A 20197-nucleotide genomic window follows, 5' to 3' on the forward strand; every position below is an offset into this window, starting at 1 on the left:
TTGAAATGTTAACCTGAAAACAAATCATTATTTGTATAATTTATGATTTTCCAACAGCTACATGTGTATAATTTGATAGGTCTATACTACATAGCTCTTGTATTGAATATGCAATCCACCTACTTCTTATTCCTTACACAGACATGCAATAAATATTACTAACAATTATTTGCATATCAATATGCTCTTTCTAATTGTAATGAGAGATACTTTCAAGTTCTGTCAAAGGAGGGCGCTGTACATATTCCTTCATGCTTCAATGCACTGGAAAATTCATGTATAGGCAATGCATCCGGGCATATGAAACAAAGGACTTCTTGTCGTTACAGGCAACATTCATTTTACAAATGGTGTGTAATGTTTCTTGGAACATTGTTTCAATATACTTTGAGCCAAAATGGTTATTTGAAGTATATATTAAATTATAATTTAATTGTAAGATCTGAGTTATCTACACTGTAATATTTGGTGGGTTCAGCTCTACTATATAGAATCACATCATACCTAAATGCATGATCGCCTAATAGACACTATACCAGTTTGACTTACACGTTTAGATGCATATCCCCTCCCTCTTCCTCCCCCACTTCTACCACTTCTGCCGTCACCACCGCCCCCTCGACCTCGGCCTCCTCCCCCTCTGTCTTTAGGGATATGTCCAAGGTTTTCTGGAGATTGAGGAGATCCTCTGCTGTATGGTAACGGCAATTCATCTGGAATTTCTGCTCCTATATCTTTGGCATACCTCTTATCATCTTGTATTTCCTGAGTAGCAAAAGCAACAATGAAATAAAAAACATGAATATTATTGCATTGGCTTAGAAATCTAAATTAGCTAAGATGTAAACTATTATACAACCAAAACACTGAAACACCATATACGCCATATTCTGGTGTCAGAAGTTCCAGTCATTTGGCACTTAAGGATCACAAGAGGGAATCCTAGATTTGGCAAAGTATAGGCCAAAATTTGGTCATGGCCACTTATCGCATGGCAATACCTGAAGCCATCAACAAAATGGGTGTAAATGAACACGGTCACCATGTGTTCCTAAAAGAGGATTACAATTATAGCAGTTATGTATATTTTCATTACTGGTAGCTGATAATATGACACACAAGTGCAAGTGTGGCGTATTTGCAGGAGTGCTTGCAGTGTTCTATGTAGACATACTTTCATGACAGGGCTCGAAATTCCCGCCGGCCCAGCGGCCCAGGGCAGGTGAAAAGTGGTGCTGGGCCGGTAAAATTTATGCACACCTGCCCAGTTGGGCCGGCGCTTTTTTTTTGAATACTTTATTATAAACTGCTTATTCTAATTTGGTCAATAATTGTTATCGCAATCGTTTTGGGGTTTTATTTTTTGTCGATTTGTCTAGTTCTAGTAGCCAAATCATGAAATCTTTTATTGCTCTGATAACTGGAATATGGCGTTTCACTTTTAAAAGTATAGATTTTACTAGATCTCAGAGTCATCTGTAATACATTATGTACATAATAGTGTTACTACAATTGTTCAAAATGTTATTTGTTAAAATGGGCACAGCCATGTATACAGTATCACCATACATGTACATGTACCTGTACAAACGACACCCATCTATCAATTACTCCCAAAGGAGAACTGATACTAAATATAGATTATTTATGTTTGAAACACAATCCTCATAAAACTACAATAGAACAATAGTTATGTTATTGGATATTCAAATCACTGATATGAAATACCCACATACAAACAATACAATGTTTGTTATACCAAGCATGAGCCAGGTTCAACACAAAATATGGAATATATACTCTAGTCATTCTACGTCAGGACAACGCCCGTTTATGTCACCACAACGTTTGTCTACATCATTGGTTCTGCTGTGTATGAAATATGAGTAAAACCTTCAAAATTGCCATTACATTACTTTCCCCGATATTACTGGCGATGGTATAATTATATTAATCACCAATATTTTTCTTCATTCAACTGGAAAATACTCATGGCCTTATAGGGTTGTCACTACTTGTGACAAGGGCTCCTTAGGTCACTCGTATTTTCTTTGGCTGAACGAAGAAAAATATTTGGGAATAATATCCAAAAGTAATTGTACACGTCGTGATTTCTGTTTGGCTGTTACATTTAATGTTGTTTTTTTCTTTTGTGAGCACTTGTTACATACATACATGACACAATACCATAGATTTTCCCGAGCCACGCGAGAGCACTGAATGTCAAATGAATTCACTCAATGAATGAAAACGCGTAATGCACCAAAACATACGGGTACAGTACTTCAGAGCACTCTGTTCGAAAAGAGCTTGTGTACAGAGTACAGACAACGATGTTATCAGGTTTGGTGGTTCTCTTTGTTTCAATTTCGAACTTAAGAGTTTTATTATAGTTAGATGGATTCTGATTGGCTACTTGTAAGTATGAGATTGGGTTCGGAAAAAAACTATGGTATTGTGTCAGATGTATCCAACGGGCACTCCCAAAGAACAAACAACTGTAAATATAACAGCCAAATAGAAATTGGACCATGTACACTACATCGGATTTCAATTTGAAGTATTCTACCTTGTGTCTTTTCATCAGTCTTTCATTCTTCTTTCTCATGTCTTCTATTTTCTTGTTCAAAAGTACTTCTTTTTCTTCTTTGTTCAAGATATCCAGAAATGTGAAATTGTCCATTTCATCCATGCCCTCAATTTTCTACAGAAATGACCACAAATGAATTATTTGGTAAAAAAATATATGAAGTAATGAAATGACTGTGCATAATTTTGGTGAAACAATATGAAATACAGAAATGGCTTAGAATAATTTTGTGTAAAAAAAATATCAAATCCACAAATGACGATGGTAACTTAAATATGAAATATGGAATTTGATGTATAATTTGGTAAAAATATGAGAAATACACAAATGCCTATAAATGCAGAAATGACTAATAATACAGAAATAAAAACTTGGTAATAAATATGAAATACAGAAATGACCATGAAGAATGTAATGGAAATATGAAATATAGAAAAGGCCTAGAAAAATATGTTCAAAAAATAAAAGATGTCTGAAAACATAATTGGTTAATAGTAAATAGAGAAAGAATATGACGTCAATCCCAATGACAATATCACTGTGTGGATAACTCATTAGAATTCTGTTTATTTGAATTTTAACTTGACAATCATCCATACAACCTTTTTCACTAGTATGCATGTACAATCTCTTATTAAAGTTAACATAATACCCAAGGCATTGTGTTTATTTTAAGATAAATGAACAGATTAACCTAAATACCAAATTAAATATGATGGCAAGGATCAAATTCATTGTTAGGCATACATGTATTAGGGAGACCCTATTTTTTGTTATGTTTCTCATCACTTTTTCATTATATCATAGCAACTATGAGTTGGTTGGTCAAAAAAGTCAAAATCATTTCCTTCATGTTTCTTTGCCTCTCCGTTTCCTCCTGTCTATCTTCTTTTTATTGGATTCCTGGTAACAAGTCCTTTCCCAGCTTCTCTACATAATTGATGTGTGCTCAGACTCGATTCTGACAATGTCCCTAATAGAGAAAGGGGAGAGACTATCGAATCCCGACTTTGTACTCTGTATGCAAGCAGGACTAGAGTTGAGTGACTGAGATTTCTTTAATAGTTTAATAAAATATGACTAAAACATACCCCTGCTGCCATACTGGAAAGGAAACTTCGCTCCATTTCTTCCAGTAATGCTTTCAGTTCCTCTTCAGTTTCAGCTGTACACAGACAAGAGAAATAATTGTCACTTTATATTTTGTTACATTTTCCCAAATCCCAATCACAATAAGTGTACAATTTGTACAATACATGTAACTTAGAAACTTGAATAGTTGGCATTCAAAACAACACCTAGTCCAGAAGGATAGATTATATTTATATTACTTCATACCTGGATGAGTGAGAACATTCATATACATACAGGTACATGTGGAGACCACATTTTAAAGTCACTACAATTAATGTTGTCTGGGTTGAGCTTATTGTTGAACAGAGACTGTACAGACTATTATAAAGACTGTGACTATACACCTCTTTTGAACCTTGTAAGACATTTTACACATGAGGGACGATCACACAATGTCGCATTAGCTCAATAAATGAACGTCGTTCATTTAGGACTAAACCCCCTCCCCCTAGACAAACGTTTGATATGATGTAAACCATCATGAAAATTGTAGTAGTCATAACACTATGATTGATGCAAAGTAAAAACATGATTGTAAACATGAATTTCCAACCTTATAAACCTGTTTAATGAGATATGATGGTACACACCAAAATACTACCAGAAACCCAGCACTGTATCTCACATTTTATCAACATCTTAGTAATAGTGGTAAATACAGAAGCTGTTATCATTGAAAGCCTGAGAGTTTTCGAAATTTGGTTGGAAGTGTGAAAATGGAATTCGGCAATCATATAGACACCAGACCCTTTCCCCTTACACAAACAAAGTTCACTTTAATGAGCTTGTGTGACGTTGTGTGACGTTGTGCGATCATCCCTTACATAGGACATGTATATGCCACATTTTGTGATTTCATCTGACTGAAACTAGAATAGGAGGAAGATACAGTAAAGTGTTTACTGTACACACATTCATTTTGACTCATTAAAAATTTGGTGGAATTGCAATGTCAAGCCCACTTTAATGTAATTTGGCAGACAGTGTAAGGGGGAAATTCAACACTACCAGCCATCTAAATAATTATATTCAGTGCAACTGTTGTTAACACAGTTTACAATAGCTGAATATAGATATATGCATACTGTATGCTGAGTGTGTTAGTGGGACGTATTTCCACAGGAAAAATCTTTTGGCACAAATTAAGCAAAAATATGTATTTCAGCGAAGGATTTTGTATAACTATGTAGTATATTGTATATCCATATTGCTTCGGGTTAGTGCAGTAAGGTCGTATCTGCCTGTACAATTGCATAGCAGATGTGATACAACCTTACTGCACTGACGATTGTATGGGTTGAATGCTTTGATTGTTCAGATTGCTATATAAAGTTGTTAGAAAATCAATTATTGCTTTTTTTAATGTCAAATTTATTATCCCTCAGTCATATTTGAAATTTACAATGGAAAAATTCAAGTTCAAGTTTCACATAATGAGTCCTTCACTGAGAATGGCGTGATATACATATGTCACTGTTTATACAGATAAGGTATGCAAGAAATGTCTTGATTAATTATAGTGCTGCCTTTCCCCACACAGTCTGTAGCATGGACTGTGTCTCTTTCATACATGTTTAAAACTGAGGCCGAGATAATCTAGAAACCAGATTTTAATGACAAATTTGATAAATTCAGACAAATTTTAGTGACTTGAAGCATATGCTTAGACCAAGTGTATGCTAAGAGGACACTTTTTTGGCAAGTGTCTAAATTGGTGATAACAGGGCAGCCAGTGACAACATAGTACATACATACATACATACATACATACATACATACATACATACATACATACATACATACATACATAAATAAATACACACCTACATACACACACACACATACATACACAGACAGTCACAATTTTCCATACTACAATGTATAGCATGAGTGAAACTTTGTTCAGCTGTGGCAAAATTTAATCAACCACTATACATACAAGACTACACATATTCTTATTTGCACAAAAAAACTAATCAATTAGATCCTGACAATATAAATCATATGTAGATATCTATGTCAAAGTTTCACTCCAATCCAGCAAACCATTCCTGAGATATAACCATACACCGCATACATACAAACAGACATCATGATTGTTTTACCTCCAGTTTGGGCATAAGTACCTACAGACAATACCTCATTGTCTATTGTCCACGACTCAAGTTTAAAATATCCAGCATGTGTAATACATGGAAATCATCTCAATTGACATCTCATTTTCTACTTCAACCAGAAAGCACTTATTCACCCTGTAACATTTATATGCAGTAATTCTGGTAGTAACTACTTTTCAAGAGTTATACTTTTTTTTTTTATTGGGAACGAAACAATTCTCCTAAATACCAACTTTAAGTTCACTTGAAACAAGACAAATGTGCTATGTGGAATGTAGGTCACTTTTGATGACACAAGTGACATTGTCCACATACTAGGGAAAAAATACTATTGAATGAAAAATCTAGATGATAATTCCCTATGATTTCTTTATAGATTGATATTAACATGTTTAATTTTTGACAGCTCTTCAATTTTTTCTTCTCTAATTCATATTCATGCATACATACATACATACATACATACATACATACATACATACATACAATATATACACTTTTCTATTGCCATACATTTGATGACACCTGTTCTGTGTGCCTTTCAGAGACAATTTTTGTTGTGGGACAAAAATGATAAAAAGTATGTTTTCTAGTTAGTCACCACATAGTAAGAGATCGAGGGAAGTCTAAACGTTGAGTGTTAGAACACTGAACTTTTGAAATTTTGTGTGTAAAAACACCAAATTTTTGTGTGTCTACATAAGAAATGACTGTGTGGCAACGCATAAGGCACACTGCATGTGGTCTTGCGATATCTAATTACATGTTCAACAACATGTTTAATATTGTGGTGTCTGTCTAGTATTCATGTTTTGACTTTTCGAGACTCGGATACTCTTGTAGTTGTAACTTGTACAAGGGCAGACAAGCTGTTATTACATGTATTAAAACAAACTCCCCGGTTGGTGTGCTATGAGTATTTGCAGAAGTCCACATGATGTTAAATTACCTCATTTTTTGATGTACTTACAGCTACACATAGCCTGTTCACTATTGTGTTACCATCATTAGGTGGCGTACCTCCTAGCCCTCATATATCCTCATACTGGATACAAGAGCTAGGAGGTAGACTGCTAATGATCATGTAACACAACAGTGCAGTGAACAACAGACTACACAGTGATGATGTGTTATGTCAATGTCATACTGTGTTACACTATGCTGTGATACATCAATCACTGAATCTATACAAATAGTGATACCACTCACTGACATGTACTTGCTATATGGGGTCAAGTCATGACTATACCATATTAATTATTACTGTCTCATCTAAACATATTTTCATGTCTTACTTTTTTAAGTATTAATGTTCCTTATTAACAAGTAAATTCCAAACGTTCATACCGCATTCACCTCAATAATTTGCAACATATGAGTAACTTTATACTAACATTTTAACAGTTTTACAGAGTTCAAAGGTCAAGGCTTTATCCTCAAGAACAATTATGTGTTTAATGAATATTTATATCACTAATTAAGATTACATTATAAATCTTCCTAATTGATTTTTTTTTCATCATGGCAATATAGAGTTACACATTTCACAATGATGGAAGTCGGTGTTTTGTCAGATAAAAAAACCAAACAATAGCATATTTTTTTACAAACTGAAATGTAATTTACAAGTGGCTAGAAAACACAGAATGATAACAGCAAACCACTTGACATGAATTTGAAGTATACAGAATACCTCTGGCATTGACAAAACTGAGTCAACAAAATCTGTTGGTTATATAACATTCCAAGCCAAGTTGAAATGGTTTATGTTTCAGCATGGGGGTAGGAATAGTTCTGCAATGTCATAGTGAAATCATTCCGTACTAGTACTACTACTAAACGTACATATACCTGCTTCTGGTCCTACTGTTGACAACTTTTGAGATGTATATCACGGATAGATTTATATACTTTACAAACTTTTTAAAGAGCAGCTCTCAAATATTTATTCGACTGTGACAACTGAATGAATATGCATGCATATTAACCCCGTACTATATCAAATGTATTGGTACAGTAGACTCTAGTAAGGTTCCTTCACATAACTCACACTTCCTTGGCATTCACCTGGACACCTGCATAGCAAGGCTATTCCCAAAGTACACACTAATATATTGGTCAAGATTATCAGATGTATTAAGTACATACTACACAGTGTACTGATTACACAGTTATTTATAAACAGAATTTCCAGCTACCAATTCTCTGAATAACCACCTCTAGCATACAATTCATACACATTTTTAAGACTTTTGAAAAGTTTTTCCTCCACCTACCTTTCCTTAGTGGCACATCCATCTTGACAGGTAGGAGAGTAAGCTATGCTATGCTATGATCATGCACATACCCAGAGACACAATGCCCGCCCACCCCATTCAAGTTTAGGAATGTTAGCTACTCTTTATTATGCTAATAAGTAATCTTGGCCCACTTTTCGCCACTGGAATAAGGCCACCTGGGAAAAACCACCATCAAAGTCATGCACAGCCAACTATCCTTTCTGAAAGGAACATCTTGAAAAATTTGCACCGATCAAAATTTTATTTCTCAACAAAATTTTAGAATGCAAATAAGCATTGCATGTACCCTCAGGACACAGTAAATCGATGTAGATTTTGAGGATAAGCCTTTACTGACTGGTCCGACGCAGAAGGTATGAATTACTTTATATTATCAACTATTGCATATTTTCAGAACTTTTCATAAATTTTGTAATTTTTTTTATTTTGATATGGCAGTTAATATGCACAGCTATTTCAACTTACTAGCTGCAAATAATATTTATTGATTTTAGACAACATTCCTACAAAATACCACACCTGTATATCATGTATATTAACCAAATCAGAGTGAGACCTATCTGACACTACTTGCCTCTGAACTCAGGATAGATAGCTAATTTACTAATGTTAACTCACAAAATATGTTGAAACTTCTGAAATCTCTCAAAACACATTTGTTTTTTGCATACATAATTTTACATATTCATTGTGCTGTAAGGCGTAAAAAAATCATATTATTGTGTGGTTCCGATTACATTCAATTTTAGAATAGGTTGGGTAGGTAGATTTTTTATTTTATTTCAATTTTTTTTTCATATGTGAGTGTCTAGCTCAGTTAGTTATGTTTTCCGTTGTTTTCTATATGGTCTCTGTGTTATTGTTTCTTCTCATCGGATGTAGAGCCATTACAGATCGGAAGAACAGTTTTATATTGCCTATTTAAAGTTGATTTCAGTTTCCGCATCCACTATTTCTTGCGAGACTACACGATTTTTGCGATTTTATAACTTTTTTCTCAAATACATAAAAAAAGTGCAGGGTCGGCATGAAAAACTAGGTGGGGGTCGCGTAACTGGAACCAAACAACTTTTTTTTATTAGGACTAACTCCTATTATGTAAATGTGTGTATTCAGTGTAATTTCTGTCTCTCAGAAGCACTGGTCCATGTAGAGTAAATCTGATGTATATATTATTTCTACTTATTTTAAAATACAGACCACAATATAATAACTTTTTACAATGTTCCAACACTCCCATTTCCAGTATTTTTAGCAAACCCTGGTGCTGTAGAAGTGAAGGTTGGGGAAGGGGTGTCTTTGAAATACTTCACACAGGTTCTATACCTGGTACCATATGATTTTGCTTGGGAACTCCCAATACTTGAAAAGGCCGTGGGAACATTTTGCTGTATTTGTAAATAAACATGCTAATTTGCATACCAAAAGTCTAATTTTATTCTTTATAGCCTTACACATATCATCATTATGTGCATGTTATTATGTATCCATTGCCATTTAGGCCTAAAGAAAAAAAAAACGTTTGGTTCCGGTTACCCGATCCCACCTAGTTTTTCGCTGATGACCCTAAACTTTTTTTTTACATATTCAAGAAAAAAAAATAAAATCGTGAAAATTGTGAAGTCTCGCAAGAAATAGTGGATGCAGAAACTGACATCAACTTAAAAAGACAACATAAAACTGTTCTTCCAATATGTAATGGCTGTACATCTGATGGGAAGAAACCAATAACACAGACCACATGGAAAACAACGGACAACATAACTACCTGAACTAGACACTCCCATAAGAAAAAAACACACACATATATATATATATATTTTTATATATAAAATAAAATAAAAATCTACATACCCTACCTATTCTAAAATTGAGTGTAATCAGAACGACATAATTTTTTTTGTTAGCCTTCCGGCCTTATTGTAATTAAAATATCTTATGTAAGTAGTTACATTTGTAAATCTGTAATTGAATGTAGACAACCATATACCCATTGACTGAAACTGAGCCAGCTGTACTTGAAAACCTTGGGACATTTTTTAATAATACAGTAAAATAAAGTTAGTTTGGAAAGGTAAATTCTTCGTACCTGCATTAACATTTTACCTCATGCTAGCTAGGGGGTCAAAATAGAACATGAACGTCAACTTATTCTCACATTGCACAAAGTTATGGTGTCGACCAAGAAATCGAAGTCATTATTTTTAAGATGTGCCTAGGCAGTAATATTCTATTTCAGGTAACAAGAATTGGAAATGAATGTGTTGTTTTGATCCATCTACTTGATCACACAATATATTCTCCGTTGGAACATTTGACAATTTTACATTAAAACATGAATTCATACGATTTAATAATTTTAGTATCCCACTTTTCTACATATAGGTTATTGCCCTTTCTTAAAACTAAATAAAATAACCTACACAGATGCAAAAATAATCATTATTAAATGAAATTTTTTGAAATTGGTTTCTTTTAACTACAATGTAAATAACCTAAAAACAGTAAATGTAATATGGAAACTATAATTTTTGACTATTTTTGACATCATTTAAAAAATCTAAACCTAAAATGTGAAGTATATAAAAGAAAAAAAAATCTTAACTCTGTGCACATTTTGAATATTTGTGACCTTTGAGGATTCACAAATTACATGTGACACTTCCAGATGTGTCTCTCACGAGAAATCAAATTAACACACAAAAACATTCATGACAGCTTAATTAGTCACCTGAAATATCAACATTTTCTGTCAATTCTAATTACCACGATCAGTAAATTTTGTGTCACTCTCTCAGTGAAAACGCTATTTCAGTAATTACTTGGACAATGCTACGAAAAGTAATTTTGTCAGCAATTAATATTTTCATCAAACTAATTCATTTCATCAGCATTATTACTGAAATTGCCTATAAAGGATATCTGATAGTTTGCAAAATTATAGTTTGCATCCACTGATGAAAAAAAAAGAGGGAATTTCAGGAGGCGAAAAACTATATCAGTCCATATTCTGTAATTCCCGTACACCAAGCACTCATAAACTAGAAGATATGCCCGTAACTTTAAACCACCACAATCTGTACAGCAGTGTTTAACAGTAAGTTAGACTTCGACCAACACCACTTTACCCTTGACACCATAACATTAAAGGGGAACACACAATAAGTTTCTATATTTTTGTTTTGTTTTTTGGGAGGGGAGGGGGGTTTGTAGATTAAGACATACCTGTTGTGTTCTAATTACTGAAGTATAGTGAACTGTCACTTTCTACTCGCACAACTCAAACTTGGTATTTAGGAATAATACTTCAATGACATGATTGACTAAAGGTACTAGTATACTAAAATGTCGATGAAGCCACCGCTATCATGCTATCATTGTCAAGTGTGCTAATAACCCCAAAATACTATTTCAGTGTCTTCAAAGGCTCACACTGACATTAACATTACAGTAATTATCACACTTTATTTATAGTTTTATGCAAGTATTTTCACTTCAGTCACACAGTTTATAAACTCAGCCTGTGCCACCTTTAACAATCTGCATAGCAGTGTACATCTCTAGACCCTACCAATCCACATTATTACAATGAATATAAGTATCTTGTCATACCACAACTTGCAAGATTTACACATAATCTGAACTCATGTATAGTAGTCAACAGTTATAAATGACTTATACAATGGACTCATCAGGGTGATTTTGTCTATAACTATACACAGGTAGATATGTGCTATTGTTGATATAAAAGTAAAACTGAATTACCACTCACTTCTATCTTCAAAACAATTCAAGTGTTACGGCGAGTTATATAAAAGTACAGACACAGTGGTGGTGAAGAGCTGTTGTCTTCCATTGTACTGCTGGCAGCAATCTCTTTTAACAACTCAATACAATACCCTATTGTTTGCTACTTCACAAAAGCAACTTGTCTGCAAAAGAGGTCACCTACATTGAACATCAACGTTCATAGTTTTTTTTAAAAACAGGTAAAAAGTATCAAGCTTGACATCCACGATTGTAATTTATTCATTACTGTAATCATTTAACCAAAAGAGAACTGTACAATATACGAACTGTACATGTACAATATACCATTAACAATAATGATACAATTTTATGCAAAGTCAAGGGAATGGAATGTTTTTCATGGTTTTGTTAATGTGTACCTCCAGTATACCAGGTTGAAGCCAATGTGATGCACCACTGACACTCGGTAATTTCTTGTGACGCATCAAATTTTATGTTCCTGTTACAATGTAGTATGTGGTGACTCGTATTAATTAAAGAAACCATATCTTAGATTGTTTCGACAAACATCAAAATATGTTGTCTTTCATTAGACTCTAGAGGGCTTCTCTCCAATACTCTCCAATAACCCCAATTTATTTGTGTCGTTACAAGCAATAATTCAATCTTTTAAAACCATTCTGATACTAACCTGCTATGAAGTACATGTAGAAAGGGTTTCTCAACTATTGACACAGACAAACTGGACTTTCACATAGATTGTCATTAGCTTACCAAACTGGCGAGTCCAGAGCTAGCTCTAATGAAATAGATGCAATGTAAGAAATTCATTATGGGCAACCACATGTTTCTGTTTTGGAAACAGCTGTTGGGATGAAATGAAAGATGTAGTTTTTAGAGCAACATCGGTTACTGACTACTGTATTACAAAACAAAACCACACTGGGCAAATTGCCAATTATAGCCAAAAGAAATACAACTGAAACTGATGGCTGACGACATTTTCAACTACCTCTTGATGGTTTTACTTGTATAATGAATTTTAACAAACTACTTGCAATCAACATCCTACATTAGAAATTTGGGGCATCATTATTGTACAGTGGACAACACCCAGTATGGGGACATCCCTCTGCCAATGCCTATCTCCCTACATGATTAAAGAATCATTTCAAATAGTATTACTTAAAATGTACATCATATGGATCTAGATTCTGAGTAGGACTGCAACCAATATGTTGTCAATTTGTCCCTGTCTCATAATATGCAATATTTCCAGAATGTTTCAGCTAAATCCATCAATAATTTGTTAGATATCTTGCTCATGAACAACCAAACAGACAGCCAGAGAGACAAAAACAGACATACAGAAACAGACAACAGACAGAGACAGACAGACAGACAGGCAGGCAGAGAGACAGACAGACAGACAGACAGACAGACAGACAGACAGACAGACAGACAGACAGACAGACAGACAGACAAATAGGAATGAAAACATATATAAACATATACATGTATAACAGCTGAAGGAGTCCAATGATTTAGCCAAAATATACCAGGTAAAGTATTTACACTCTGAGTCTTAGTTTGGAATTACTACTAAATATGATTCCAGAGCAAGGGAACAATGTTTTATGTCCAACCTCATTAACAGAAGTACACGTAACAATACAATTTATCATATACATTTGTACATGTATGCCAAATTGAATTGGTTTGACGAGTCCCTAAAGGCCTTGTGATTACAAGTACTTCAGGAAAGCAGAGTTATATAGACAGATCAGATGAAGTACACTCATACTTTACAGCAAGGGTGACATTATGCTAGATTATAGATATAAAGCTACAGCGCCCTCACTGTACCTTGCTCACAAACTTTCTTTTAGTTAGGACTCTAGCAGACTTACGAGGTAACTAATTATCACAGAATTGAACAATTTATATGCATGGGGCAGTGTACCTTTTTGTACAATAGTATCATATATGTACCCAAGATAGTTATACTAGTGCCCCACTAAACCTTGTTTACTTAACTGCCATCACTTCAGGACCGTTGCACACTTCTGAGATCAAAAAAGTAGTAATCAGACGATATGGATAATTTGAGTGAGGCATTGTTGTACCATACATGTTTGTATCATGTTTGGCGGTGCTAGTTATAGCGCCCCCACTGTACCATGTTCATTAAACTTTCTTTTCGTTGGGACTCTTGCACACTTCTGAGATAACATATTATGTCACATTCCGGTTACTGAAATTCAAGCCATTTCTCAGGTACATTTGTAAGCACCACAAGAGGGCACACCAGATTTGGCAAAGTGAGGGCTAAAGTAAAGTGTGTGTCATGGCCACTGGTTGAATGACACTGCATGAAGCAGTGAATGATAATATGTATGTGAAAGAATGCAGTGTTTTACAATAGTGGTTAGGCATGTTTTGATTACTGGTAGTCACTGATATAGAAATGTGGGAACAACATAGAGAATGAGTGGTAACTTAGTGTCTGCTGTCTTTATGTTACAATACTCTACTAATCTGGCCCTCACTTCCTGCCACCTGACAGCTTGCAAACAGCACTCCTAGTGGCCAAACTATGAAATCTTTTATCTTTCCTATAACTGGAATGTGGTGTATAGTTTTACATGTAAAGTGAACTTACTGAGTGTACATTTAATATGAGCGGGGTTTCAAGTTAGCTTACAGTTGTGGACATCTTACACACATCAAAGCTATTCTATTCTCAGACTGCTGATAAAATCATTATGGAAACATGTTACAGTAATTCAAATAAAGCAACACCCAAGAAACTTAAGTGAATTGTTGAATTCATTCCTTGAGTAGCTGTGTTCAAAAAAATGCTGGAATTTGAAATTATTGACGGTCTAACAAAAGAATAAAAACAACTTTCATGAGTCAACTGTTGACGTGTCCCTGTACATGTATTAAAGTAAGCCAGAGCCAACTATACATGTAGTTATAGCGCCCCCACTATACCTTGCTTACTAAACTTTCTTTTCTGTGGCACACTTCTGAGATAAAGTATGTACAACATGTGTAACTGACACTAAAAACATATATATCATAAGTGAGGGTTTCAAGTTACCCATCTGTTGTAGTTATGGCCACCTTTACACTCACACATAAGAACTATTTATTCAGCTGATAAAATCAGATGAAAGTGTATATTCAAAAACAGTGGCCAAAAAATTTCGGTGAACTTACTGATTTTATTGTGTACAAAAAAAAAATTGGAATTTCCAACTGTAATTGTGAATTGATATATTCCTTGAATTTAGCACTGATCTAAAATAAACTGAAAACTAGATTACAATACAGCCAGCTGAACTGCATATGATACTAACTTACACCATAGTGGAGGGTCTATGCTTACACATTTCATCTCTCATCTGGTATAATGATAACAAGACAAAGTAAACACAGGTCACTGACACTTGACAGTAAAGAGCTTTGTTGTGTATTTTTAGACATGACTTGTCTATATCAAGTATTCCATACTACTGTCACACAGTGGTAAATGATATGACAAAGTGCCATAATGACATAATGGCTTATAGTACATGTACATGTGTACCCACTGGAGTGTTTGTAAACCAAGGACAGACCAGTAACTGAGAAAATAATACTCACTGTACCAGATGCTACAACAGAATGAAATACCACTGGATACACCATGCCATAGCACAATGTTTTAATAATCAAACTAAGAACACATACATATACATGTACGCTATATAACAATATTATGATCAACTCATATTAAATTATATTATCATCAAAATAAACAGGTCAGGGGTAAGATCAGATCAACTGTTCAATGTATGATAAAAAAAATTATTTCAGTTTGGGGGTAGGGGGTTTGAACCATTTTAGTTTTTTATCCTACAAAATTGGTTTTACCTATATTAGATCTGTTTCATAGCCCTACATACAAAATATTTCTAAAAAAAATTTAATATCATCAAATTGAGAAATGGAAGAATTTTCACCATCGTAAATGCATGGCACTAAAACACAGTAAAGAGTCAATAAAAGAGCTATTTTCCCACACTACACACTGGCTTTGTATTCATATTTGCTGTCTGAAACAATTTTTCAGTTTTGGCCAATTTAGTTACATGTAGAAGGGAGTGAGGGCCTACTGAGGAGTCTGAGGCCTACCTATAAGAATTTAGTTTTTTATCCTGCATTAAACTATTGATCTCGGCGGTACCAACTACGTATTGTACAACAATGTCGTGCTATGACATAATATTCAACTCATAGTATGATCTGCAAAATACAATGTATATAGTCTACAACTCGATTGTAACATTACACCCAACTACTTAGATATTCTATTCACACAATAAATTACTTTAAATATGTCATGATATTAACTCCTGTGTAAGTATGCAACAAAATGAAAAAAACACAACACAGTATTACAATAAAATGAAAACTTGAAAAATAATGCCGTAATCCCATAACTATGTTTCATGACTAATAATATCACATAACATTTTTCATTATTACTGTGTTGCAATCTACATGTATTAACAATTATTCAGACTTTATAATATGCCAAGGATATGACACATGGTTATAACTCTTTTGATACAAAAATTACATTTGTTTATAATTTGCATATCTATGGTGGAATCACTTTGCCTTGATCAATCCTCTGAAGGAGACATCAGAAATAACTTCCGTGGTTAACTGAATATCAGGACAATTTGGCCAGGTGTTTTTCGTCTTAAGATTAAGCACATACAAACTGTGTTATTATGCATGTACATACATGTAGGTATGCATTTGCGTGGCAGACACAAGACTATCTGACTCAACATACTGGTTCGACAGACAATAATTGACATTCTCAAGCCAGCTAGCAAAGTCTCTCTCGGCGAGGTGTGCATCCAAGTGCACGCACACACAAACATGCACACATATGCACACACACATATACATGCACATACACACACACACATACACACACACATACATACACTGAAGGTGACACATATGCAAGTCAATCATTCTACAAATACACCTGACAGGCATTTTGAAGATTTTGTTATTTTGACTGACTCCATACGCCTCACTTAGAATATGCAAAAATACAAATAATAACTTACATGGTACTTGCATCATACTTGTTGCCGTAAAGTACTGTAGTTGGGTCAAGGTTCATGGGTCAAGGTTCAAAGGTTACAGTTGTAACAATATGGTAACTGGGATGTAAACATCAAAATGAACAGTGTCTTAATCAACTCCTTGATCGTTGTATAATTATGGAAAATATTTCTTGATGGTACGAGAGTGCAAGTAGAGTTGTCGTCTGCCTTGTGAACTGAGCTAATTTGTTTGTTCTGATTACTTCCTCTCCAATACAGCATTCAACATAATGACTTAATTTATGTACCATGACCTGCCACAATGTAACCACTTTTTTTGTTTTGACCAATCAGCCTCAAGAAAACACGTCATCATTTTATTTGAATATGTACTACAATTTTTGTACATGAAATGAAATTTAATAAATACCAGCGCATGTGAGATTGTAAAACAATGTTGCAGAGTCCTCCAATCACACCAGTAGACAAGTTATTCCAGATCATAGACATACACAGTAATTTCAGAAATATGCTTCTTTCAAATCCATACACATAACTTTGATCTGAATAATTTCTACACACATGACATAGACCTAAACAATTCCTATCAATCATACACATTACTACATCGAATATTGAGACGATGACACACATACATACATATGATACAGAGACACACACATACACACACACATACACACACACATACACACACACACACATACACACACACATACATACATACATACATACATACATACATACATACATACATACATACATACATACATACATTAGAACAAGTGACATACATGGAATACAATGTACATTGTATGTTAGTGACAATTTCACTTTTAATTTACAATATTTTCACGGATGTCTGTGTTGTAAAATCCAAGTCAACGACTTAGAATCAACTTTTCTCTCTCCAACATCTATGTTCGCTTGCATGCATGATTTTAAACAATATTGTTAGATCCTTCACAATGTTGAGAGTACACACACATTGGGAAGAAACAAATGATAAACGAAAATGTGGCCTCACAACTTTAGTCTTTGGGACAATACCACAATGTCACACACAAGCTCAATAAAAGAACTTTGTTCATTTAGGTGGGAGGGGGTCTGGCATCAATGGGATGGCTGAACTTCCTTTTTGCACTTCTAACCAAATTAAGAAAGCTTTCACACCTTCAACGATAACAGGTTCTGTATTTTTTATTGAGATGTTGATACATGTAAATTGAGTAAAATTCATTTACTGCTAATGCTGGGTTTCCGCTAATATCTTAATGTGTGTACCATGTTTTTACATTGCATCAATTGTAGTGATGTGACCGCTATAATTTTCATCATGAATACATCATATATTAATAAACGTATCAATGTCGCACCTCATTATGGGGAGGGGGAGGGTGGTTTTAGGCCTAAATGAATGAAGTTCATTAATTGAGCTTGTGTGACATTGTGTGACCGTCTCTTACATTTTATAAGTCTCTCACAAGTAGAAAATTAAATAACTTAATAAACTTGACGTACCCATTAGGGTTCTCCCCAGACCATAATAGATGAGGGGAATCCACCCTTCAATTCTAGAAAGAAAAATACAAGACAAACAAAACAAAACAATACAAAATAATGATACAATAGAATACAATAAATCATAAAATACAATACAACACATTGATGTGCAAAACTAGAGCTACATGTATTTGTATTTCAGAATTTTCTGGTTGGCAACATGTACCATAATATGCAATATTCAAGATATTTTCATGATGTGTTTATGTTTTAACACATTTCCATGAAATTTGCCTACATATGATTGATGAACTTTTCAAAAATATGATATCTTGTTTACACATCCAAAAACTAGTTTTGATTTTGACAATGCAAACAGATTTATTGTCCAACAATAAATGTTGCTGTAACTTCCTGTTTTGTATTACAACAATTGAGCATATGCCTTCCTGGTGCAAATGTTTGGAGGAATATCCTATGCCTTGTTGTATAGACAATGCTGAACCACAATATTTTAAATACTGCATATTAATCAATACTAGGCTGTAAGATACATCATGTCGTTCCACCTTCATCGGCTTTCTCTCTTGTGAGAGGGGTTGACCGATGTGTGAGGGCATTTTGTCACAACGACCTTACAAACTAATATCAGTGCCTACTATACCACAAGTAATTGAAAAATGTAAATTCAAGACTGGGGACACAATAAAATGAACACTTGGCCATAAGATTATGACAACTTACATGAATACATACTGTAACTTTTACATACACATCATACTTGTTTATCCATCCATCCATCCATCCATCCATCCATCCATCCATCCATGAAAATACATACATGCATCCATTCATACAATAATGCATGCATACATACATACATACATACATACATACATACATACATACAGACATACATACATACATACATACATCATATATGATGTATGTGTTTGTATGCATGCATATATATATATATATATATATATATATATATATATATATATATATATATATATATATATATATATACACTAGTATATGCATACAAACAAACACACATGTACACATTATTACACACACAGACATCATCACATGTGCATGTTGATATAAAAAATGTTCTACTTTACAAGATACATGTGCATGCATGCACGCGTACATGTACACACATATTTTGATACATACACGAGTATGCGCACATGCATGCACACGCATATTTCACATACATCATTACATGTACATACATATTTTCAAATCAAAACATGTGCAACGTTTCTGTACATACCAGTACAGTGGCAATAACTGAGTCTGCTCACGAAACAATAATGAGTTCTAAGCATGACATGGTGATATGTGCAGAACAAGACCTGCCATTCTATCATTAAATATCTACAATGGGATCGGTTTAATAATAGGAATGCATACCACAGATGTCATCATGTGCGTGTATTAAACATAGAATAAAAATGCAGCTCGTCTTCGCGCGTCACGTCGACATTTGCTTTGAATTAGAAGCAAGCACTATTTTACGACTGTCTTTGTGTCCCTTACAAGACACCAGTGTCTCTAAACATCAATTGAATACATACCTAATTAACCGGACCAAAGTTTGTGAGTTGTCTCGAGATGAGTTATCTTCAAGTTCCGACGGCTGTCTTACAGAAGTTG

The 20197-nt window shown here is 34.2% G+C and overlaps 1 protein-coding gene across 1 annotated transcript in view; it reads right to left on the reverse strand.

The window, feature by feature from the left end:
* LOC144449870 (uncharacterized) overlaps nt 1–20195 on the reverse strand; it is a 33632-nt gene extending 13437 nt beyond the window's left edge. Inside the window, exons 1-5 of the mRNA XM_078140421.1 lie at nt 20119–20195; nt 18548–18600; nt 3682–3755; nt 2570–2704; nt 550–765 (exon numbers count right to left, since the gene is read on the reverse strand). Coding sequence (XP_077996547.1) covers nt 550–765; nt 2570–2704; nt 3682–3755; nt 18548–18551 — 429 coding nt within the window. The 5' untranslated portion in view covers nt 18552–18600; nt 20119–20195. The remainder of the gene's footprint in view (nt 1–549; nt 766–2569; nt 2705–3681; nt 3756–18547; nt 18601–20118) is intronic.
* Between the last annotated feature and the right edge of the window lie 2 nt (nt 20196–20197).

Source organism: Glandiceps talaboti, chromosome 2 (assembly GCF_964340395.1).
Source record: "Glandiceps talaboti chromosome 2, keGlaTala1.1, whole genome shotgun sequence".
Lineage (NCBI taxonomy): Eukaryota > Metazoa > Hemichordata > Enteropneusta > Spengelidae > Glandiceps > Glandiceps talaboti.